This window comes from Furipterus horrens, unplaced genomic scaffold (genome assembly GCF_987537825.1).
Source record: "Furipterus horrens unplaced genomic scaffold, mFurHor1.1.pri manual_scaffold_5, whole genome shotgun sequence".
Classification (NCBI taxonomy): Eukaryota; Metazoa; Chordata; class Mammalia; order Chiroptera; family Furipteridae; genus Furipterus; species Furipterus horrens.
Window position 1 is genome coordinate 51,227,263 of NW_028327175.1, and position 26,225 is coordinate 51,253,487.

Below are 26,225 nucleotides of genomic sequence, written 5' to 3' on the forward strand. Positions count from 1 at the left end.
TCACTTCTCACAATTCACATACTTGAATCAGTCACATGACCCTATTCAACAAGGGGGTCAGGAAGTGCATTGCCATCACATGCCCGGAAGAGAGGAGAACTGGGGATATTTGGCAAAGAATTATAATGACTTTATTGTTAAGAGGACCTGTGTTATGATGTTCAAGCTGTATTAGACCTTACTTCTGGGAATGATGGTACCTGTCACCACTGCTCAGACAGTATCTAGACACAAGTGTTCATCCATCCTTTTTGGTTATTTCTCTCCTTTGACTCACAGTCATGCAATATACTGTATGTAGACTACAAAAATAAATGCAAGGTAATTGGTTGATTCAATTATGCACTCAGCAATACTTTTTAGAAGAAAGTGTTCCATGTTCCCTATTGGATTATTGATGTTATTATAAAAACTTAGAAAATATGGACAATTAAAAAGAAGAGAGAAATCACTCACATCATCTTCAAAATATAATCCAGGTAATATTTTAGTGAATTTCTTCCAAAGTTTTCTATCATTAAAAAAAAAAAAAGGAAAAAAAAAGTTAGCTATTTCTTTATTAGTGACATTGCTCTAAATAGCTGATTTAATTGGCCCTGGAACAACATAATTTTTTAAAAAGATGTTTTAGCCCTGTTTCTCATGAATGTTTAAACATGGTTAGGGAGTACTTAAATACTAATGGTTAACTAACAGTTCTAGGTTACATTCTGTGTTTTGGAGCAATGAATCCCTAGTTCTAAAATTGCTTGTTAGTATAAGACCAGCCATGAAACAAATGGATGATTGTAATAGTTATTTTCCTTTGCTTTTGGTATTTTCTCCACCCAGATTACTTACTAAAGTTCATATCTTTTGAACTTAAGCCTCTTAAAATCATCAGGATTCTAATCACCTTTCAAAATAAACTGCTGATGATTCAAGCAATGACTAGTCTAAAAAATAAGTTGCCAAATTTGTCACAATTGGGATGATTTCTTCAAGTTTAGAAACCAAGTTAAAGATGACACATGGGATTTTTCAGAAATTATTACTCAAGCTTTTCTGAGGACTCTTTGACAATGCATTTGAGGTACAAACTTCTTCTTTATTCTACACAGCAAAGGAAATCACAAAAAATTTAATTGACCCATAATCTATACAAAGATCGCATAATCTTATTATATCTAAGTAATCTCTCAATGATTTATGGTAGTAAATAAAAGAATAACAGTGGATTGTGAACTTCAGGGCAAAAATCATGAATTATCCATCTTTATAATCCTTACAACTTATAGCATAATGTACTGAACAGAGGAAACACTCATCAACAAATAAGTGATAACAAAGTACAATTGCATTTGTATATGAAAGGCTTTTGTTTGAATAACTTGTCTACTTTCTTATTTTTATTCCATATAAATCTCGGTATAGTCCCTTTCTATATCGCAGTTCACTTATCGCGGCCTCACTGTTTCGCGGGATTTTGCGGTACTGTATACGTATGTTGTTAAAGTTATGTAGATTTAAGAGTGTAGAATAAATGTAAGATTCCTACTTCGTCGGGGGGGTCTAGAATATAATACCCGTGATAAGAGAGGGAATACTGTATTCTGGAGTATCTCCTTATAATTTCCAGAAGGAAAATTACTGAATTAGCTCATCTGAACATATCTTAGTATAATCTGACAAATAACTGTCCAAAACCTTTCTTCTGATTTAGATCCCTAACAAGATGAGTGCTGATTTCACTCTTGCCTCAACAATGGAGTTCATTCATATTTTAAACTAACTGGCTAATTTGATCCATGGGAAATAACATCTCTTTGGTCTTCATTTCATTACTGAGCTGAACATTAGCAAAATAGGTAGTAGACACTTAAATTTCCTGTTTTGTGAATTGACTATTCATGTACATACATTCCCCATTTGTCTATTTAATGTCTTAGTGTTTTTTATTTCTATTATTTGTTCCTCACACGGTACTATATAATTTAACCCCAAATATATATATATATATATATATAGAGAGAGAGAGAGAGAGAGAGAGAGAGAGAGAGAGAGACTGTGGTTCCATAAAGGCAGTGACTTCATTTTATTCATCTGTAAACAACACCTAACACAAAGAAGAGAAAATAAATACTGTACTATGCAAAATTATTCTTAGGATAAAATGTGATAATAAGCAAAGCATCTAAGGCAGTGCCTGTTATATAGCAGATTTCCAATAAATTATTTTAAGCAACCAATAAAAGCTTCGCTGTTGAACTAGAACCACAGATTTCCATTTCAGAGCTTAGGAAATCAAGATTAGAGAAAGAATATCAACATTAACTAGATAACAAACTTGTAGTTGTAACTTGAAGATTTAGGATTTGAACACCAGTTCTCAAATCTTTCACTATAACCATATCTGACTGAAATACTCCTGAGATACTGTGACTAGTGAAATTTTTGAAGGACTAGTATGAAATTCGAGCAGGTAAAACCTTTTGTCAATTGATGAGTTCTCCCCACCTCAACCCTGTAATGAGACCTTGATCCCACACAGAGAAGTCTGTTCTTCCCTCTTTTAAATTGTGGTAAAAACAGCAAAGTTCAAAAAGCACAAATATGTATCACACGCACGCCTTTTCTTTTTCCCTCAAACAGATTAGTTAGCTTTTGTTTTTAGACAGGGGTGGCAGTTGTCTTTGTGGCCAGTTAGAAAAGCAGAACTAACCCAAGGGAGAGGGAAGGGCAGAGCCGCGGATGGAATTGGCCAGTCTGCTGGAGGGCCTGAAGCTCAGGGTGGGGTTAGGAGCGTTTTTCGTTGTGGCAGGGGGAGCGCGGCGGTTTGCAAAACAAATCTGAAGTGAAAAACTAGGTTTTAGAGGACAACAGCGTGGGGAGCAGGCGGGGTTAGCTTGTCGGCAGGCGAGTATGTCCGGTGCAGGCCGGATCGCTGCGCTGCCGGCTCTTAGGACACTTGAGACCGGGGTCGGAGGAAGCGTCTTCTAGGTCAGCGAAGGGCAAAAGAAGCTTGACTGTGACGCCGGTCGCCTCCGGATCTCGGTTACAAACCATCCAGTGGGAAACCGAGTCCAGATATAAGATCGATCATCAGCGGTCCCCGTCACCCCAGAATCTTCTCAGGCACTTCCGGTAAGAAGCCCTGGGCCCCAGGCTCAGGCGGCGCATCGCAGCGCGCAGGCGCCTCGGGACTCTAGAGGCTGTGGACGCGGAGGTAGGGGGCGTGTGAGCCAAAGGGAAGCCTCTGCGCCTGCGCCGTTTGCTCACTCCCAGGTCGGGGAAACTAACCTGGAGCCGACGTTGCACACTCCCCGGACTCCAGTCTGGGGCTGCACTTCGCTCCTCAGCGCTGCATCTTATCAGAGTCTCCAGAGAGCTCCGCAGGTAGGGATGTGGGGAGGAGGTAAGAGCCCCTCCTGACAGGCGTCTTGGCTTCTCCACACTCCGTCTTGGCTTCTCCACACTCCGACTGCCCTCATGGAGGGGGCGGGGTAGCCGCTGGACGCTCTGCCCTAGGGTCTTGGTCTGGCCTTCCTTTTCCTCCGGGGACTGAGCACGAGCACCGGATCCTTCCCTTTTCCGATCCCCCTCAATGGGCCGGAAAACCACGACCCTCAAACATCGTGTCCCCTCTGTAAAAGACGGGAAGACTGGATCAGGCCTGGAGGGTAATCTCGGTGGCTGTTGGCTGTTGGCTGGGTGCTGCCTATTGGGGTCTCCCGAAGTGCTTGGCATTGCCGAGGGAGCGCCCCCGGGGTTGCGGCGAGAGGTGGGAGGAGCGCCTGCGGAGGGGCTGCTCCTGCTGGTGAAAACTGTTGTTCCCGCGGAGTGGTAGCCTCTGCACTGAAAAGTCTCCGCGGTTGCTCTTGCAAAGCCCATTCCTGCACCGATCCATTTTCCTCATCATTTTAGACCGAAAGGATGAGGTAGTGTTCCTTCTCCACTATCTTTACCTTGGTACCTTTGAAAAATGCTAGAAGATAACCTTTTAAACTAGTAACTTACTTGTATTATCGTCATCACAAATTATTGTATTCCAGATTAAGGGTGTCCTTGTTAGACTCTTATGGAAACCAGCCCATATATTTAATAAATGAATGTCTTAATTTAACAAAACAGGCAATTTGTTGGTAGAATTAGGTTCCTTCATTTATTATTTTGAGCTTGTCTTTTGAATTGGCAGAAGTTTAATGGTTTGATTCAGCAGAGATATAAATTTGCACCCAATTTCTTCCTTTATTTTCTCCTCTGGATGTTAAACTGTTTGCTTAATGTAAAAAAATTCTAAGTATAATAATGTATAAGAAAAAGAAAACCATAATTCCGTTCTACAAAGGTAATCAACCACAGTTAATATTTTGACTTTTTATCTTCGAGTCCTTTTTCCATGGTATTTTCTTAATTAAGATGAGATTTTTATATATACTTGGATTAGCTGCTTTTCTTGCTTAAAATTATATTTTAAGCATATTTTCCCATGTGTTAAAATCTTTATAAGTGTAACATTATGATTTTTGATTACAGATATGTTAGCAGAATATCTTTTGAAACAGTTACATTATAAATAAAGCTAAGTTATCATACCAAATCATAATGTTACATAATATGATGGTATCATAGTTTATTTAACCAAGTGGGTCTAAGGATTTCTTACCACACTTAGAAATTTTCTTAAATTTCTAAAAAGAGAATTTAGATCAACTGTTAGAAATCTTTTTGAGGCTATTGATATATATTGTCACATTGTTTCCCTGAAAGAGTACCAGTTTACTTCTATCAGTGTGTCCAAGGTGCTCTTTTTATACACGCTTACCAACATTGAGAAGTTTTATTATTAAAAAATTATGTTATTTAGTAGGCAACAAATGGTATGTTTTAATTTGCATTAATTTGATAGTGCAGATTGTGTATTGAACCTTTTTTTCATAATCTTATTAGTTGTTCATGTTATTTGCCCTTTAGTAGTCCAATGTCCAAGTGTTTTTCTATAGATTTTTATGTTTTAATTTTTTAAAGTACATTTTATTGATTATGCTGTTAAGTTGTCCCAAGTTTTTCCCCTTTGCCCCCCTCAGCCCTGTACCTACCTTCCCTCCAGCAATCCCCCCCCCCCTTAGTTTATGTCCATGGGTCATGCATATTAAGTCCTTTGGTTTCTCCATGTCCATACTATTCTTAACGTTCCCCTGTTTATTTTATGCCTACCAGTTATGCTTCTTAAAATCCCTGCATCTTTTCCTCCATTCTCCACCTTCCCCCTCCCCACTGACAACCCTCCATATGATCTCTATATCTATGGTTCTGTTCCTGTTCTCATTGTTTGCTAAGTTTGTTTTCGTTGGGTTTTTTTTTAAAGATTCATTTGTTAATATTTATGAGTTTGTTTTCATTTTAATGTTCAGTTTTGATCTTCTTTTTCTTAAATGTGTCCTTTTTACATTTCATATAAGGGGTTGGTGACAATGATCTCCCTTAGCTTTACCTTTTCTGGGAAGCATTTTATCTTCCCTTCCATTCTAAATGATAGCTTTGCTGGATAGAGTAATCCTGGTCATGGGCCCTTGCTTTTCATCGCTTTGAATACTTCTTGCCAGTCCATTCTTGCCTGCAAAGTTTTTTTGTGAGAAATCAGCTGACAGTCTTCTGGGAACTCCTTTGTAGGTAACTCTCTTCTTCTCTCTTGCTGCTTTTAAGACTCTCTCTTTATCTTTTTAACCGTTGGCATTTTAATTAGGATGTGTCTTGGTGTGGTCCTCTTTGGATCCAACTTGTTTGGGACTCTGTGCTTCCTGGACCTGTATGTCTCTTTCCTTCAACAAATTAGGGATGTTTTCCTTCATTATTTTTTCAAATAAGTTCTCAATTTCTTGTTCTTCCTCTTCTCCTACTGGCATGCCTATGATTCAGATGTTGATACATTTAAAGTTGCTCTAGAGGTTCCTAATCCTCTCCTCATTTTTTTCAATAGTTTCTTCTTTCTGTTCCAGGTGAATATTTATTTATTCCTTTTGTTCCAAATCATTGATTTGAATCCCAGCTTCCTTCCCATCACCATTGGTTTCGTGTGGATTTTTCTTCATTTTACTTAGTGTAGCCTTCATTTCTTCCCTTATGTGTTTGCCGTACTCAACCATATCTGTCAAGTCTGTGAGCGTCTAGAGTTTTGAACTCTGTGTCTGTTAGAGTGGCTATCTCCTCCTCGCTTAGTTCTCCCACTGGAGCCTTGATCTGCTCCCTCTTTTGGGCCATACTTCTCTGTCTCCTAAACTTGACAGCCTCCTGTGTTTGCCTCTGTATCTTAGAGCTTTTGCACCTGTTATGTTGTAAGGGTCTGAACTTTAGATACTTGTCAGTGCAGGGCAACCTGTTTCACCACCTTGTGGTGCTGTATGTGGGGGAGGGGTCGGAGAGGGAATAATGTCGCTTGCTGAGCACTCGCCCCTTTTCCTGCTTCCCATATGTGATTGGTACCCCTCTAGCTGTTTCCCTGGTCATGGTTCCCAGATTGAGTACGTTTGCATACATTCTAGGACTGTGGGGGCCCTCTAAACAAACTCTCCTGAGAGACCACCAGTTTCTTATGCTGCTCCTGCCCCCACTGGTTTTCACAGCCAGAAGCAATACATGTCCTGACTGGGAATCAAACCAGTGACCTTTTGGTTCCGTGGCTGGTGCCCAATCCACTGAGCTGCATCAGTCAGGACAGCGCTTATATTTCTTTTGTATGTTCTGTCCATGGTAGATTACTGGCACGATATATATTAATATATTTTGGTGGACTGAAATGGGAAGTATGTGCAGCTTAATAAGATTTCATGTTTAGTTTTCAGTGTATAGTATTTACAGTATCAAATCTACAGATTGTTGAAATATGTTATCAATTTGTAATTATTTTACCTTTTTATATCTTCTGAGGCATCAAATAACATAATGAGTAGTACATTGCTATATAGGTACTTTGTGAATAGTATTTATTGAACACCATCATTTTTTTTTGAATCTTTGGCTTTTTCTAATGAGAAACTACTTCTAGACCTTTCAGTTCCTGTGCTTTATTTTTTTATACACTCTATATTCAGAGTTCCTTTACTACTTTTTACTATAATTTTTTAATGTAATGTTTATGTTTATTGAAGGGATACCTGTACATAATTTAAAGAGTTAAGTGATACTACAAGACTTATAATGGAAAATAATAGTTTTCTGCTCCTGTCCTTCTCTCCCCTGAATCCCATTCTCCAGAAGTATCCTTTCTCAGTCAGCGTTCCTCATCAGAATAAAAAAATACAGAAAATGATTTGAGTAACTATTTTCTTAATTCCCCCAAGGATGGTATATAACTGATAACACTTTAGATGCATAGAAGAGAAGTTAATTTATTACTTAAAGTGTATGCCTTAGGGCAGTAAGGCTTAATTATCTCACATAATCCTTATTGAGAAAGGCTGGTCCTGAAGTCAATGACTATTCAACTCTTTTTTTTACCTCTAATTTTTAAAAAATAACATGCTATCCAGTGAAAATGGCAGCATAGGCACCTGTGGCTTGCCTCTTTGCACAACCACGTCAAAATTACAACTAAAATATAGAACAACCATCAGCCAGAGCTGTCAGAAATCAAGTGAATGGAAGTCTGACAACTATGGAATTAAAGAAACTATATCCATCCAGACTGGCAGGAGGGGCACAGATATGGAATAGGCTTGTCCCACACCCACCTGTGGTAGATAAAAACGTGGGAGGAATATCTCAGGAGTGAAGAGTCCCACCCCCACACCAGACCCTCCAGCCCAGGGTTGCAGTGCTGGGAAGATAAGTCCCCACAACTCCTGGCTGCAAAAACAAGCAGGTATTGAGTCGGTAGAAGAAACTGCTGGAGCCCCAAGCAGTTCCTCTTAAGAACCCCCACACAGACTCACCTGCTCATACTCACTTCCTCTGGGCTCTGGCACTGGGTGACAGCTTGAGGGGTGTCAGTGTTATATAGCGAAACTGAAGTGTCTGACATCAGGGTGAGCAGAGGCCAGTGTCTCTTTTTTGGATCCTCCCCCAACAGAGCCAGCAGGCTAGTGCCATGTCTGAGATTCCATCAACCTGGTTATCTCTGTTTGACCCACCTTGGAGAGCCTCAGAGACTCCGCCCCACTCAACTTATGGCCCCACTCAAACTGCTTTTCCATGTGAATGGCTGGTCTTGGCTCTTGCTTCACAACTTCCTAAATTCTCTCAAACAAGCAATAACTGACCTCAGTGAGCCCCAGGCCCAGCACTACCAGCAGGCAGCTTAGATTCACAGCTTGGCTTTGCCTGGGAATCTCCAAGCCCAGCAGAGTAGCAGCCATCTCAGATTGCTTTATAACTCAGGCAGGATGCCCCAGACAAAATATAGGTGGGTGCTGACCTTGGCCTTCATTGCCCGGGGAACCCCAGGACCAGTGCACCCAGTGGACAGCTACATACCATGTCAGAGCACCACCACCCTGCCCATGCACAGCTGATCCTCCACAGAAGGCAAAGGTTGGTAGTCAGTCACAGCCAGTCCTTGCAGCTGGCTGGCCTGGGTAAATTCCTCCCTTGGATATGCGAACAGTAATCAGGTCTCAACTACAAGAGGAAGGTGTACTCAGCCCACACGAAGAGCACACCTCGAGTACTCAGCTTGGGTGATAGGGGAAGCTGTGCCAGTGGACGCAATCAACACCTACTACATTAGGCTATACTACTAAGACATGGAATCAAAGCAGCTCTACCCAAAACACAGAAACAAACACAGGGAGGCTGCCAAATCGAGGAGGCAAAGAAATCTGGCTCAACTGAAAGAACAACAACAACAACAAAAAAAAGAATCCAGAAAAAGAACTAAACGAAATGAAGATAACCAACTTGTCAGATGCAGTGTTCAAAACACTGATGATCAGGATGCTCAGAGAAATGATTGAGTATGGTCACAAAATAAAGGAAGAAGTGAAGTTTATACAAAATGAAATAAAAATATACAGGGAACCAATAGTGATGGGAAGGAAGCTTGGATTCAAATCAATGATTTGGAACAAAAGGGAATAAATAAACATTCACCTGGAACAGAAAGAAGAAACAAGAATTGAAAAAAACGAGGAGAGGATTAGGAACCTCTGAAGTAATTTTAAATATATCAACATCTGAATCATAGGCGTGCCAGCAGGAGAAGAGGAAGAGCAAGAAATTGAGAACTTATTTGAAAAAATAATGAAGGAAAACATCCCTAATTTGTTGAAGGAAAGAGACATACAGGTCCAGGAAGCACAGAGTCCCAAACAAGTTGGATCCAAAGAGGACCACACCAAGACACATCCTAATTAAAATGCCAACGGTTAAAAAGATAAAGAGAGAGTCTTAAAAGCAGCAAGAGAGAAGAAGAGAGTTACCTACAAAGGAGTTCCCAGAAGACTGTCAGCTGATTTCTCACAAAAAACTTTGCAGGCAAGAATGGACTGGCAAGAAGTATTCAAAGTGATGAAAAGCAAGGACCTACAACCAAGATTACTCTATCCAATAAGCTATCATTTAGAAAGGTAGGACAGATAAAGTGCTTCCAAGACAACATAAAAGTAAAGGAATTCATCATCACCAAGCCATTATTATATGAAATGTTAAAGAGACCTAAAAAGAAGGTCAAAACTATGAACATTAAAATGACATCAAACTCACAATATCAACAACTGAATCTAAAAAATAAAAACAAAAACTAAAGCAAACTAAGGAAACAACTAGAACAGTAACAGAATCATAGGTATGGGAATAATTTGGAGGGTTATCAGCTGGGAGGGGGCAGTGGGAGAAAGGAGGAAATTGTGCAGGGATCAAGAAGCATAATTGGTAGGAGCAGAATAGACAAAGGAATGTTAAGAATAGTAAAGGAAAGGGTGAAGCCAAAGACCTTACATGCATGACCCATGGACAAGAACCAAGGGGAGGGATTGCTGGAGTGAAGTGGGGTACTGGGTGAAGGTGGGCAAAGGGGAAAAATTGGGACAATTGTACCAGCGTAATCAATAAAATATATTTAAAATAATAAAAATAATATGCTTACTTATACAGTTATCTCCTCTCTTTACCCCATCTTACCACAGTTTTAGATTCTATTTACCAATTTCCTATTATAGAAAATGGGAGTCTAGGTTTGTTATATCAACCTCCACCTTTAAACACCACATTGCATTGCTCCTCCCACTTCTTTATATTCATAAATTAGTTATATCATTATTTAGTGTTGACATCATTTAATTATGTAAATATTGTGTACAACTGAGCCTGATAGTATATTGTAATGATATTTCCTTATATGATTTTTTTGTTTTTCCTAGAGTTAATAATTATTAGCTCTTTTACATATCTATCTTTCCATGTTTTATATCTTTTTAATGTATCTTTTATATCTTTTACTTAATGTACTAATAGCCCTTCAGACAAGATAGATAAATCTTTTTGTAGATTCAAATATACCAGATAATTTGTTTGTTTGGTTTTTAAAACATCTTTCCTATAATTGTCTGTCATCATGTGTCAGTCTTGATGGGTTGCTCTTGGCCAGTTGCACAACTTTCTTCCCAGAGTGTCCTTTTATGCTCTTTTGTGAATTCCTTTTGTCTTTCCTTGTGTTGTGTAGCCTGTTTCCAGGATTTTAGGTATTCCGCTTTCTTGGTGTCTCCCTCATGTTGGTAAAGTACGTCTTCTATTAGCTTCCTGAGAAAGACTGAATGGGAGGCAAATTTGGGGGGGTTCTCACATGTCTTCACATGTTTATTTATCCTGCCCTCACACTTGATTGATAGCTTAGCTGAGTAGAGAATTCTAGGTTGTAAATTATTTACTTTTAGAATTTTGGAGGCATGGTTCTATTGTTTTCTAGCTTTTGGAGTTGCTATCAAGAAGTGTACTTCCAAAATGATAGTCCTTTGTATGTGGCTTGTTATTTCTCTGGAAACTTTTATATTTATTCACTAAGTATTTATTAAGCATTTTTATGTGGCAGGCACTGGTCAAAGTACTTTGGATATATGGGTGAACAAAAATACAAGATCCCTACCCTCATGGAGCTTAAATTTGGAGAGGGAGTTGTTCCAGAGGTAAACAATAAATGTAATAAATACACTATGTAAAGTGTTAGAATATTGTAAAGTAAGTAAGTGCTTTAGAAAATAGATTAAAGAGAGCAGGATGGGACGTGATGGTCAGTAGTGTTGGGGAAAGGAAAGGTGGAGGATGCAGATTGCGGTATGAAATGGTGTAATCTTCCCTTAAACCATTTAGGTTCTCTGAAATTTCATAATGATGTGGCTTGGTAAGGGTTTTTCATTCATTTGACCCTAAATGGGCCCTTCCCATCTAGGAATCAAACCCTTCAGTTCTGGGGTATTTTATTTGACTCTTTCTTCCTTTTATCCCCCTCTGCTTTCTGAACTTGTAATTTGAATATTAAACCATATTAAATTGATCCTCTAATTTCTAACCTTTTCTCCTGTTCTCCATCCCTTTCTTTTTGTTTTACTTCCTAGAATATTTTCTCAACTATATTTTCCAAGGCTTTGATTTCATTTTTTAAAATAATTTTTTAATTTAGAATAGTTTTAGAGTTACAGGATTATTGTAAAGATAGTACAGAGTTCCGTTATACCCCATACCCAATTTCTCTATTCGTCGGCAGCCGTCCGTCTCGAGAGACGATGGTGTAGCTTCTTAAGAGTCTCTCTGCACCGCCGAGAATGGCTGTGCAGTCCGACTCGGGAGTGACACGGTATCTGTCTCCTCCCGTGTTGAATCGACATCTTGCGATGATGCTGGAGTGTCCTCTCCAGTGAAGCTGAAGCTACAGAGCCTGGGCAGGGTGATATGGAGGGTCTGCTGTTGCCCATGCAGCAGACCCTCCCTCTCTTCGCAGCTGAAGGGTCCAAGGGAAAGACAGAGTCGATACAGCTTGGCTTCAGGTGCGCCGCAGGAGTTGCCGGTGTTGACTACAACGTCAAACCGCCTTAGGGACTCCGGCTCCGGATTTTCTGTCGGGGTTTACTCCCTTAGCCTTTCCCCTGAAGAGGTATGCCGCAAGGCAGCGGAGGTTTTTTGGAGTCAGAGTTTTCCTTCTCTGATGTGCCCTGACTGGAAGATCGAACCAGCGACACTTAGCTCGCAGGCCGACGCTCAATCCACTGAGCCAAACCAGCCAGGGCTACAATTTCTCTATTATATCTTACATTAATATAATATGTTTATCATGATTAATGAACCACTGCTATACAGTATTATCTAAAGTTCATACATTATTCACATTTTCTCAGTTTTTTCCTAAGAGACTTTTTCTGTTCCAGGATACCACATTACACTGAGTATTCTTGTTTTCTTAGGCTCCTTCCTCATGGTTGTGACAGTTTCTCAGATATAATTTGCCTTTGATCCTCTTGACAGTTTTGAGGATTACTAGTCAGTTACTTTGTAGAGTATCAATTGGGATTTGTCTGATATTTTTATGATTAGATTGTGGTAATATGTTTTGGGAGGAAGACAACAGATATAAAGTGCCATTCTCATCACATCATATTGAGGGTAGATACTATCCGCATGACTTACCACCATTGATCTTAATCTTGATCCCAGGCTTGAGGTAATGTTTGTCTTGTTTTTCCACTGTAAAGTTTTTTTTCATAGTGTACTCTTTAGAAACTCACTGTGTGTAGCACACACCTGAGTGGCAAGTTACATTCCACTGCCTTGAGTGCAAAGTATCTACGTAAATTATCTGGAATCTGGAATCTCTTTCCATGGGAGATTTGTCTTGTTCTCCCATTTATTTAATCATAGTTTTTGGGGTTTTTTTAATTGGTAAACTTTTTATTTTGAAGATTTTATTTATTTATTTTTAGAGAGAGGGGGAGGGAGAGAGAAAGAGAGGGAGAGAAACATCAATGTGTGGTTGCCTCTTGCAGTCCCTCAACTGGAGATCTGGTGCACAACCCAGGCATGTGCTCTGATTGGGAATTGAACCGGTGACCTTTTGGTTCACAGGCTGGTGGTGCTCAGTCCACTGAGCGACACCAGCCAGGGCTATCTTATAAGTTTTTAATGCTTTGGGTTATAATCCAGTACTGCTTTATTTATTTTATTGTTCAAATTGCCTCAGATTTGGCCTTTGAGAACTCTTTCAGTTGGCTCCTGTATCCCTTTGACATATTCCTACATTTTGTGTGTGGATGTGGGCACACGCACATGTGTACTTTCTTACAAGATGCTCCATGCTCATCTTGTATAATATATGTTCTGCCCCAGTCCTAGAATCAACTATTTCTCTGAGGAACCTTGGTTCCTTTATTGGAGAAACCAAGATCAGGGTACTGAGTGTGCTTGTCATCACTGAGATGTCTTGCTTCTAGGCCCTCTCAGCTGACAGAGTGAGATATAAATATGTGTGTGTGTGTGTAGACATATATTATAGATATATATGATACATGTATATGTGTTTCTAGATATTAGTATATGCATATATCTATATACTAATATCTATATACATTTCTATGTGTAATCAATCATCTCTGCCATATTAAGCTAAACATGAACTTGTTTACACTGATATCTTAAACTTAAATTCATTACTCCATGGATTATTCTAGCTTCCTTTCCTTGGTTTTTCTATAACCTTTCCCTCCACAGAGAGAAACCAGACTTCCACCATCAGCCATCCAGTTACCTAATTTCAGTTCCAGTATACATGTGTAGTGGTTTCAGAATTATTAACCTGTATCCTCATGGGAAAAGACATTATCAACTACATTACATTGCTTGTGTTCCTTTTGCCGTTAGGCTTACATATTTCACTCATTTCCAAAGATCGTACTTTATTCCTCCACTCCCTTCAGTGAGGTTGTTTTTTAATTTGTGATGCCCTTAGACTTTTTTTTGTCACAGGCTGTATTCCATTGGGAGATACCCTGACCTTATAAATAATTTTTAAAAATTTGCATGCAATGAGGTTTATTCCTTGTGCTATTAAGTTCTGTGAGTATTTAAAAAGGCTTAATGTCTTGTATTCTTTATTACAGTATCATACAGAATAGTTTCACCTCCCTAAAAAGCCACTGTGCTTTACCTGTTTAACCCTGCTACACCCCAAAACACTGGCAATCATTGATGTGATTACTGTCTCTGTAGTTTTACCTTTTCCATAATGTCATACAATTAGAATTGTACAGTATGTAGGTTTTTTAGACTGGCTTCTTTCACTTAGCAATAAGCATTGAAGATTTATCTATGTCTTTTTGTGGCTTTGATAGCTCACTTATTTATATCACTGAATAATATTCCATTGCATGGTTGTACCGCAGTTTATTCACTTACTGAAGGGCATCTTGGATGCTTCCAAATTTTAGAAGTTATGAATAGAGCTGCTATAAACATTTCAAGTTCTCGTGTGAATGTAAATCTTTAAGTCAATTGGGTGAATACTTAGCAGTATGATTGCTGGATCATATAGTAAGACTTTGTTTAGTTTTGCAAGAGACTGCCAAATTGTTTTCCAAAGTGGCTGTACCATTTTGCCTTCCCATCAGCAGTAAATGAGAGTTCTTGCTGCTTGGCATCCTTGCAGCATTTGGTATTGTCAGATTTTTGGATTTTAGCCATTGTAATAGATGTGAAACAGTATTTCATTGTTTTAGTCTTCAGTTCGCTAAAGACATATGATGTTGAGTATTTTTTTCTATATTTATTTGTCATCTGTATATCTTCTTTGGTGAGGTGTTTGTTCAGAACTTTTACTCATTTCTTAATTAGATTGTTCTAATTCATTAAATTTTAAGAGTTCTTTGTAGATTTTAGATTCAAGCCCTTCATCAGATAGGTGTTTTGTAAATATTATCTCCCAGACTGTGACTTGTCTTCTCATTCTCTTAAACAGTGTCTTTTTCAGAGCAGATGAAATGAAATTTTAATTTTAGTAATAGAATTTACCAATATTTTTCTTTCATGGATCATGGCACCGGTGTTGTATTTAAAAACTCATCACCAAACTCAAAGTTATATAGATTTTCTCTTATGTTTTCTTTAAGAAATTTTATAATATTGCATTTTACACTTAGGCCTATTATCTATTTTAAATACATTTTTATGTAAAGTGTAAAGTTTGTATCTAGGTTCATCTTCTTGCATACGGATGTCCAGTTTTCTTAGCAGCACTTGTTAAAAAGACTATCCTTTCTTCTTTGAAATACCTGTGCTCCTTTGTCAAAGATACATTGGCTATACGTGTTTGGATCTGTTTCTGGGCTCTTTATTGTGTTCCATTGATATATGTAGCCATGTTTTAAGTCTTAAAATCACAGAATTTGAGTCCTTCAACTTTATTCTTCTTTTGAAGTATTATGTTGGCTATTTGAGGTCTTTTGCCATTCTATATATACTTTAGAATCAGTTTCCTGAGTCCTACAAAATTGCTGAGATTTTGATTGAGATTGCATTGAATCTAGAGATTAAGTTAGGAAGAATTGACATCTTAATATTGAGTCTTCCTATCCATGAACATGGAATATATTACATTTATTTAGATCTTCTTTGATTTTTTTATCAGCATTTTGTAGTTTTCCACATCAAAAAACCTCCGCTGCCTTGCAGCATACCTCTTCAGGGGAAAGGCTAAGGGAGTAAACCCCGACAGAAAATCCAGAGCCGGAGTCCCTAAGGCGGTTTGACGTTGTAGCCAACACCGGCAACTCCTGCGGCGCACCTGAAGCCAAGCTGTATTGACTCCGTCTTCCCCTTGGACCCTTCAGCTGTGAAGAGAGGGGGGGTCTGCTGCATGGGCAACAGCAGACCCTCCATATCACCCTGCCCAGGCTCTGTAGCTTCAGCTTCACTGGAGAGGACACTCCAGCGTCATCGCAAGATGTCGATTCAACACGGGAGGAAACAGATACCGTGTCACTCCCGAGTTGGACTGCACAGCCATTCTCGGCGGTGCAGATAGACTCTTAAGCAGCTACACCATCGTCTCTCGAGACGGACGGCTGCCGAGATCCTGTATATATTATGTTAGATTTATACCTAAGTATTTAATTTTTTTGAGATGCTGTTGTAAATGGTAGTTTTTAAAATTCCAAATTCTAGTTATTCCTTGCTCATATAAAAGAATGCATTTGGCTTTTATATGTTAACCATGTGACCTGTATCCTTGCTATACTCACTTTTCCATTTTGGGGGGGTCAACTTTTGGAGATATTCTACATTGAAAATCATTGCAAATAGAGACAGTTTTACTTTTTTCTTTTTCAAGAAGTGTACCTTTTATTTCCTTTGGTCTTATTGCACTAGCAAGATTTTCAGTACTGTATTGTATAGGAGTGGTGAGAGAAGACATCCTTCTCTGATCCTAGTCTTTGGGGGGAAGGGATACAGTTTCTCACTATTAAGTATGTTAGGTGTAGGTATTAGGTAGATATTCATCATCAAATTGGAAAAGTTCTGCCTCTACTCATAGTTTTCTGAGTTTTTATCATGGGCAGGCGTATGGTTTTGTCTGATTTTTTTGCATCAATTAATAAAATTAAATGATAATTCTTTAGCCTGTTGGTATGGATTACATTGATTAATTTTCAAATGCTGAACCAGCCTTGCATACCTGGATCAATCCCACTTGGCCTTTGTATAGAATTCTTTTTAATATTGTTGGATTCAGTTTGCTAATATTTTATCGAGTGCTTTTTAGGTTTGTGTTCATGAGCAATATTGGTCTATAATTTTCCTTATTGTAATATCTTTATCTGGTGTTGGTATTAAAGTAATGCTGGTCTTCTGGAATGAGTTAGGAAGTGTTTCCTTTACTTCTTTTTTTCTGGAAGATATTATGGAGAATTGGTATCATTTCTTCCTCAAATGTTTGATAAAATTTACCAGTGAAGCTATCTGGACCTGGTGATTTGTTTTGTGGAAGGTTATTATTAATTATTGGTTCAATTTTTGTAAGAGATACAAGGCTGTTCAGATTATTTGTTCTTCCTTGTGTGAATTTTGGTAGTTTGTGTCCAGGACTTGGTTCATTTCATCTGAATTTTCAAGTTTGTGGGCAGAGTTTATAATATTCCTTACTTTTCCTTTAAGTGTCTGTGTCATCAGTAGTTATGACACCTCTTTCATTTCTGATTAGCCTAGTTTATCAATTTTATTGATCTTTTCAAAGAAAGAGTTTTTGGTTTCAGTGATTTTCTATATTGTTTTCCTGTTTTTAATGTCATTGATTTCTACTCTAATCTTTATTATCTTCCAGTCGCTTTGGGCTTAAATTGCTCTTTTTTTCCTAGTTTCCCAAGGTGGAGGCTTAGATTATTGACTTTTAGATATTTAAAAAAATATGTGTGTACTTAATACTGTAACTGTCTCTAAATGCTCTTTTCACTGCATCCTAAGACCTCACATTTCTGTTATCAGTTTTCATGATCTTTTTTTTTGCTCCATATGTTCCTTATTTATGGTTTCTCCTTCCTGTTTCATAGTTGCATTAATTTTTTCTGAGAGTATGAATTACTAGGTCCTTTGACATTTTCTTCTGCTTCTGCATTATCTCTCCCTTCAAGTTCCTTTTTGTTTGTTTTGGTATCTTTGTGTTTTATGCACTCTTGTATATGTATGGTATAACCACAACTTAAAAATGAGAATAAAGGAAGTAATATGCATTATTGAATTAGAATGACATACCATTGTTACTGAAAACTGTTCTGAAGTTTACCTGTTGCCAGCATAATTATTGTTACTTTGAAGGTGACCTTTTCTCTCTGGCTGCTGTATCTTTGGAGTTCAAAAGTTTCACTATACAGTGTCTTACTATGGATTTCTCTCTATTTATTTTGCTTGATATAATGAGATGTCTGTATCTGTTGTGTTTTTCATTGATTCTGGAAAAATTACTAGCATTATGGTGTCAACTATACTTGATCCATGTATTCTATTCTCCTTTTGGGATTCCTTTCTGTCATTCATGTCTCTTTACCTCTTTTTCATATTTTCCTCTTCCTCGTCTCTCTGGGATGCATTATTGGTAATTTCTTCAGATAGATCTTCCAATATATTTAGTTTTCTCTTAAGTTCTGTCTAATCTTTTTAACCCATTTTTAAAGTAGTCTTTATTTTTTCTAGACCTCAAGTGTCCTTCGTTCATGGCAACTATCATAAGTGGTCCTTGTAAAGCCCTCTCACTTGTTACCTTTTTTTCTTATTGAATTTATTGGGGTGACATTGGTTAGTAAAATCATATAGGTTTCAGGTGTACAATTCTATAATACATCATCTGTTTATTGTATTATGTGTTCATCGTCTCAAGTCTTCTTCCATGTTTGTTGTCTTTTATCTCTCATTTCTTACTGCATTCCTCACTCTAGGCAACCATTCAAGTGTACTTAGTAATGTCTATTTTTTGTTTAGATGTATTATTGCAGAATTTGTATTGTTTTATTGTGTTTTACAAAACTAACAGTTTGCAGCAGATTGGAATTTAAAAAAAAAAAGTCATTCACCATAGACAGTTTGAGGAACACTACTGTAGAGTGTTCCACCTTCTGGATTTAGCTGATTGCTTTCTTTTGATGTCATTTAACTTGTCCCTCTATGCTTGAATTTCCTGTTAACATGCATTTAGTTCTAAAAGCTTGATTAGATTCAGGTTCCAGTTTTTTTAGGCAGGAATACTTTTTACGTGATGCTGTTGCTTCCGTATGAGGCACATGTTTGGTTTGTTCATATTTATTGACGGTGACATTGATCACTGGATTCAGATGGGTTGGAATGATCCCACCATTATATTTACCCTCCAGCCTTTCATCTAAATTTTGTCCATTGATAGCCATTGCCTAGTCCATTTTTTGTACTAGGGAATACAAAGAGATGGTTTTTAATAATCCTCCTATATTTATTAACTTGCATTCTTATCTAAAGAACTTTCCCTCAGCAATTATTTTGTTATTCTAAAGCATATTTTGTAAAGAAAGGGCAGGATAAATTTTTGGCTCTTTTTTCCTTAAGGTATTAATTTCAGAGTAATTAGTTAGTACTCTAGCATCCCTCCAATGGGTGGGCTGCCTTGTTTATGCTTTTAGTATCGTTATGATCTCTTGGTTTTTTATCTGTTTGATTTGTGTTCAGTCCTTTGCAGTCTTCGTTTGTTTGATGTCCCCTTGTCCCCTTTAAGCCAGTGGGAGCCCTTCAACTTGTCTCCTGTGTCCTTTTGATATTACCCCATCAGTCAATGATAGATTCCTTCAAGGTGTCTCAGATTCACTTGGTGAAGTTTCTGCCACCTACTTTATTCATAAAACTAACTTAGTTTTCTTATACTTCTCTCTCTATGCTTCTTTTCTATTTCTTTTCATTTCTGCTCTTAGCTTATAAGTTTTCAGTCTTCTTTTCTATAATAGTATAAGCATCCAAGGATCTAGGCAAATGTTGAAGTACCGCTTTTGCTGAGTCTCACAAGTTTTTACATGCAGTATTTTTATCTGAATGTAGTCGTCGTCGGCAGCCGTCCGTCTCGAGAGATGATGGTGTAGCTTCTTAAGAGTCTATCTGCACCGCCGAGAATGGCTGTGCAGTCCGACTCAGGAGTGACACGGTATCTGTCTCCTCCCGTGTTGAATCGACATCTTGCGATGACGCTGGAGTGTCCTCTCCAGTGAAGCTGAAGCTACAGAGCCTGGGCGGGGTGATATGGAGGGTCTGCTGTTGCCCATGCAGCAGACCCCCCCTCTCTTCGCAGCTGAAGGGTCCAAGGGAAAGACGGAGTCAATACAGCTTGGCTTCAGGTGCGCCGGAGGAGTTGCCGGTGATGACTACAACGTCAAACCGCCTTAGGGACTCCGGCTCCGGATTTTCTGTCGGGGTTTACTCCCCTAGCCTTTCCCCTGAAGAGGTATGCCGCAAGGCAGCGGAGGTTTTTTGGAGTCAGAGTTTTCCTTCTCTGATGTGCCCTGACTGGAAGATCGAACCAGCGACACTTAGCTCGCAGGCCGACGCTCAATCCACTGAGCCAAACCAGCCAGGGGGATCTGAATGTAGTATATTTATATTATTTGATATATGGTACTTATAACTGCTTTTAGCTTTCAATTAAGAATTTTTCTTTGATCCATGAGTTATATATGTGTTTTAAAATTTATAATAGTTTATGTTTGCATATTATGTTGTTAGAGTTGGTTTTCATGTCATTTATATATATATATATATAGAGAGAGAGAGAGAGAGAGAGAGAGAGAGGGAGGCAAATTCCCCAACTAAATTATAGGTGCCTCAGAGCAATACTTATAAATTTTGTGTCTATATCCTGATTATGTTTCTTGGCATATGGTAGATGGCATAATATTTATATGTTGGAGAATTTAATGAAATATCATACCTTTTATTTTCTAGGTATACAAGAATTAAATTCTGAATAAGTTTACAAGTAGGATGGACAGTTATTTTAAAGCAGCAGTCAGTGACTTGGACAAACTCCTTGATGATTTTGAACAGAATCCAGGTTTGTTGGTTTTTCATTTTTGTCACTAATGAAATTTATAAATGTCTTTAATTCAGTTATCTCAGATATAGAGTGCTCTTAGCAAAATTTGGTTTCTTTGGCCACATGGTTATCTTCTATAATAGATTCACTTATTTCATTATAACATATTTGTTTATTCCTATACCGAATGGAACCAATAGCCAGAAATGGATGTAAGGTAACTAGAAGTTTATCTCCAGATACAAATATAGCTAAAAGAAACACCTTTAAAACCAACATATGAACCAGCTAACAGTAACTTGAAAGCTCTGCATAACTGGTATTTCATTACTGTGGGAGATGGTGTTTTCCTCATCTTAGAATGAAGACTAGGAAACTAGAGGGTGGAACAAAAAAGATAGATCATTTTTCAGCTCTTCCTTAGTTTGGTTTTTATAGTTTAACTAAGTTATTTTGAGTGAATTTGTATCATTTTATAATATCTACAGCAATAAGTAAAAACCCCGAGTACTTTAAATTCAAATAAAAGTAATTTTGGAGGCTTTACCATTTTGCAAAAGAGTAATCTATCTCTAAAAACAGTTTAGTTAGTTTGGAAGTCTTAGAAAACATAACATCTTTGTAGTAATTTTGATTTGGGTCTCCTAAATGGCATTGTATCTTTATTTTAATTAGATGGACAAGATTATCTCCAAGATGCACAAAATGCGTGTGATTCTAACCACTGTTCAGTTTCTTCAGAGTTGGCTTCCTCACAGTTAACTTCACCACTACCAAAGGATGAACAGTGCATTAATTGTGCTTCATCAGAAACATGCTATGAAACAAATAAGATTTCACTGAACAAAAAAGCACACGAGGGACTAACTTCCATACAAAATGAAAAAAATGTAACAGGACTTGATCTCCTTTCTTCTGTGGATGGTGGCACTTCAGATGAAATCCAGCCTTTATATATGGGACGATGTAGTAAACCTGTCTGTGATCTGATAAGTGACATGGGTAACTTAGTTCATGTAACTAATAATGAAGAATATATTAAAAAATTATTGCCAGATGATTTTAAGTATAGTGCCGATTCTTTGACTGGATTGGATTTACCTTCAGTGTCAGAAACTCTTAGTGTTTCATCAATAGACCATGGTAATAATGCTGTCAGAAAGGAACAAAATTATGTCAACTCTGAATTACAAAATAGGGAAATCAGTGGAACTAAAGAATTGAATATAAATGTAGATCCAACACTTTCAGGTTCATGTAATTACAGTGGAAAAGAAAATTTAAAGGATATAAAGGTCTCTAATCAGTTAGAACCAGTTGTTGATGTGAACATGCCATCTGCCTTGACTCAACAAAGTTCAAAAATGTTTGATGCCAAAGACAACCTACAGCACAAGACCCAGTCATGTGAATTAGTAAAAGCTGATGGCTGTGTGGGAAAAGACGAGGTACATGTGGCAGTCATAGCTGCCACAGAATGTTTAAAAGGAGGAGGCAGCCCAAATGCTTTGCCTTGCAGTCTTCCAAAAAATGAAGGTTTATGCTTAAATGATTCAAATTCAAGAGATGAAAATTTCGAATTATCTGACTTCTTTCAAGAAGATAGGACTGCTCTATTTATAAAACAATCTTCAAAAGAAGACTCAAATTTAGGTCTTAAAGATCATAAAGATGTAATCCAAGATTCCTCTTCAACTTTACATGTTTCAAGTGAGGACGTATACTCCTCATTGTCCTGTCTTCCAGTAGGTGGGTCTTTGTGTGGATCATTAATTGAAAGTGAAATGCATGGTGATAGTTTACATCAGAATGAACATAAAGATAATATACAAGAAGCAGTGACTGTGCAGGAAGAAATACAGAAGAGTGTTATTCTAGGTGGGGAACCATTGAAGGAGACTGGTCTTTTGAAACAGGAACAATGTACAAACATACTTCATCAGCCATTAATTGAAAACATGGGAGATAGAAAGGTAGATCCTGACCAGAAGGTAATCAAATTTGACTCTTTGGATTACTCTGATAACACCATTTCTTCGACAGTGGCAGAATCTCAAGTGGAGCTTTCTGGTGCTAATGCCCCAGAGTCTCCTGATTATTGTGAAAATCTCACTTTTTTAAGCAATGATATTGATGGACAAGACTTAGATTACTTTAATATGGGTGAAGGCATGAAAAGTGGCACACTAGTTAGTGACGCAGAACTTGATGCCTTTCTGACTGAACAGTATCTTCAGACTTGCAACATAAAGTCATTTGAAGAAAATGTAAATGACTCAAAATTTCAAATGAATCAGATAGATATGAAAGACCTAGATGATGGAAACGCCAATAATATATATTTCAATGCTGAAGCAGGAGCTACTGGGGAGAGTCCTAGTAGTAATATGACTTGTGAAGCAGTTGATAAACAAAATACAACAGACAATGGTGGCCTTTCTTTAGGGGAAAAAAGTACAGTTTCAGTTGAACAAGGGTTATCTAGCAGTAAGTCTGAGATTACAAATGAATTGTCAGTCTCTGATTTTAACAGTCAATCTGTTCATGTTGGAGGGGCCAGACCTAAGCAATTGTTTAGCGTTTCATCAAGAACAAGAAGTTCAAAAGAATTAAATAAGCCAGATGTTCCAAATATGCCTGAAGGTGAACCCAGCATAACAAATACCACTGCTCCAACCTCTTATACTACAGATTCTACAACTGATCCTCAGGTTAGCTTCAACTCTAATTACATTGATATAGAAAGTAATTTTGAAGGTGGATCCAGCCTTGTAACTGCAAATGAAGAATCTCTGCCTGCAAACACTTGCAAAGAAGGCCTGGTTTTGGGGCAGAAACAACCTACTTGGGTTCCTGATTCAGAAGCTCCAAACTGTATGAACTGCCAAGTCAAATTTACTTTTACAAAACGGCGACACCACTGTCGAGCATGTGGGAAAGTGAGTTATACAAATCTTTGTCTTTTATTCTTTTGAGACATTTTAAATGAAATTTTATGTGACAAAAAGCTCACTAATAGATTTAAAAATTCTGTTAATTTAAAATCATTGTTTTTCACCTACATGGAAATATAGAAAGCATTGTCATTTTATAGATGGGGAGTTGAATAAATGTTACATCATCATGGGTACTATATACTAGGAAATGAGGGACACTGCTAATTTTTGTGAAATCTAAGAATACATGCCCGTATCTCTCTAACATTAACACATCAGATACCCCAAATTCAGCCACTTCATTTGTCCTTGAATCCTCGCTTTTAAGACTGCTCTGCAGTAGTGTGGTCAGGTAAACACTGAAAGAAAAAGCAAATTGGCTTACACAAGAATCAGAACAGTGAAGCCGATCTCATTTGTGTTATGACTGCCTTAATTGTCTATAAACTTCTGAGAGTTGGCTGTAGGAATACCATTGCATTTTCTATGCAGCATTCTTCATCAGTATGTTGCTGTGAGATCAACTCTACTCTCCTTCAGAAAAATAAATGTTTTGAATAAAGAACCACAGACAGCATTTTAAATTGTAAACTTATTCATTAAAGAAAAATTTTGCTCCCTTCTCATGAACAGTATTGAGTTAATGGAATGCTCCTTGTTAGAGATACAGTTTTAAATTGAAGAAACCTTATTTAAGTAAAGGATAAAAGCATCTTAATAACTACCTATCATTATAGTGATTAGAAAAGTTATATAATCAGAAAAATGGTTTTTGGTTAATTAGAGTTTGGGCCTTCCTCTCCCTGTCTCCAGTAGGTATACGTATGCTTGAAACAGAACCAAATTTGATATTTTATTCTTTATAGGTATTTTGTGGTGTCTGTTGTAATAGGAAGTGTAAACTGAAGTATCTAGAAAAGGAAGCAAGAGTATGTGTGGTGTGTTATGAAACCATTAGTAAAGGTGAGTAGTAACCTGACTTATTTTCTTTAAGTAATTGAATATGTCTTAAAAACAATTGTATTATGACAAAGATAAACTTCTTTATTTTCTTAAGGCGAGGACCTAGTGTTGACTTATCTGGCTTAGGTGGGACATCCCAAGGCTTGGTTTCTCTTCTTTTTGTTCCACTGTCACAATTAATACTACCAGTCTGGAAAGGAAGCATTCAGTTTCTGGAGTGGCAGTTCATTAACTTTTAACAGGTACCAAGTCCCTAAATGCTGCATTTCATCTGCCTATTGTTTTTGCCATCTTTGTTGTTGTCATCATCTCAATCTAAACACTTACAGAATGCCTGCCAATTAATAGCACTTGATCTTATATATTAATAGCAAAAGGCAAGACAGTAGTTCACACCCTTTAGAAAATTATAATCTAAAGTGGTAATAAAAGATAAGATAGTGATATCTATGATTTCATAGATAAATTTATAGGACTGCCACACTATTTGTACATTTTTGTCTCATATTGTTTTCCCTTCTCAATTTTAGAATTTTGTTTGTATGTGTTTCCTATTGTTTCTCTGGCTCCCTAGCTAGCTACCATTATCAGCAGTAATCTTTGTGGTCTTGAGTTCTCACCGTTGTGTGCGTGTGTGTGTGTGTTTTGTGTTTTTTTCCTCAGATATGCATTTGTTCTTTTGAGTACTTCTTGACACTTTCTCAGATTTGTTGACAGTTTAATTCCCAGCAAATAGCGCGTGGGACTTTTTAAAGACCAGGACCATGTACTAGCTCAGGCGGTGCTTCCTGTTAGCCAGGAGAATAACTACCTGATAATTATTTGCTTTTCTCTTTTGAATGAATATAAATTTTTTCAGCAGTTCTCCAAAAAGCTCTCATGTGAGTCTGTTAGCGTGAGGTAAGCTGCTTTACTCCCTGCTGTTGACCTGTGTTCTGGAAGATAATAGAGTATATATCTTTTATATTTCCATATTATCACCATTGTTGTTGAAGAAGTTAGTTTAAGTACTTATAGTTTTGTTTTTTCTTACACTGTTTCAATAGCCCAGAAGATAATTGTTCATGCTGTTGTTAGCCATGAAGGTTTGAAACGTTTGAGTTGACAGATCAGATTCTTAGGTGAACATTAAAACATATTCTGACTATAAGAATCCAGAAGGGGAGAAGATAGTCATTAAAGACTCTCAGTAGGGTATTATTGGTTTATCAAAGAAAATATTTTGAAATGGATTTCTCTATTTAGTTATCTTTTATTTATTCTGTTTTGATATCTTATAGCATGTAATTTCATTTATGGTTCTTTTTATCATTTATACACATAAGAAAACATAAATAACTTACTTTAATATCACCTTCAGGATTGAAAATGGTAAAAGTGATCATTTAAAGTAATGTTATTAAATAAAAGAATAAAGCTTGCTCAAGGGTTGTGAGACATTTCGTGAAGGATTAGAATAAAGAAATATGGTAGTTGAAATAGAAATTGTGGATAATAAGGAAGTTGTGCTGAGACTGTAAGTTTCAAGGCAGCATACATATGAGTGACATTAAGTTGACTTAGGGCAAGATAGAAATTACTTTGAAACCCAGGGTAAGATGTTTGGATTTCACTTGGCAAGTGGAAGCCATTTCATGAGAATGCTATCATCTACTATCACTTCAGGAAGGCAGTTTAGTAGTGGCAACATTGACAGCAGATCGGTTTGGAGATATGCTGAAGGGAGAGCTACCACTGCTGTTCTTTGTTATTTGGGTGAAAAATCATTCATCAGTGTTCAGGTACCATTCTGCATTTTGGAGCTCCAGCTGAGAACAAAATAGACCATCTGTTGT

The 26,225-nt window shown here is 37.5% G+C and overlaps 1 protein-coding gene and 1 long non-coding RNA gene across 3 annotated transcripts in view; one reads left to right on the top strand and one right to left on the bottom strand.

Annotated features, from left to right (window-relative positions):
• LOC150008605 (uncharacterized) overlaps positions 1-3,639 on the bottom strand; it is a 35,424-nt gene extending 31,785 nt beyond the window's left edge. For both annotated transcript variants that reach the window (XR_016511124.1, XR_016511123.1), the window contains exons 1-2: positions 3,280-3,639; positions 457-511 (exon numbers count right to left, since the gene is read on the bottom strand). This is a non-coding gene — a long non-coding RNA (uncharacterized LOC150008605). The remainder of the gene's footprint in view (positions 1-456; positions 512-3,279) is intronic.
• Positions 3,275-26,225, top strand: part of ZFYVE16 (zinc finger FYVE-type containing 16) — a 52,957-nt gene continuing 30,006 nt past the window's right edge. Inside the window, exons 1-4 of the mRNA XM_090276425.1 lie at positions 3,275-3,375; positions 20,401-20,509; positions 21,167-23,430; positions 24,294-24,390. Of these exons, the coding sequence (XP_090132551.1) occupies positions 20,440-20,509; positions 21,167-23,430; positions 24,294-24,390 (2,431 nt within the window). The 5' untranslated portion in view covers positions 3,275-3,375; positions 20,401-20,439. The remainder of the gene's footprint in view (positions 3,376-20,400; positions 20,510-21,166; positions 23,431-24,293; positions 24,391-26,225) is intronic.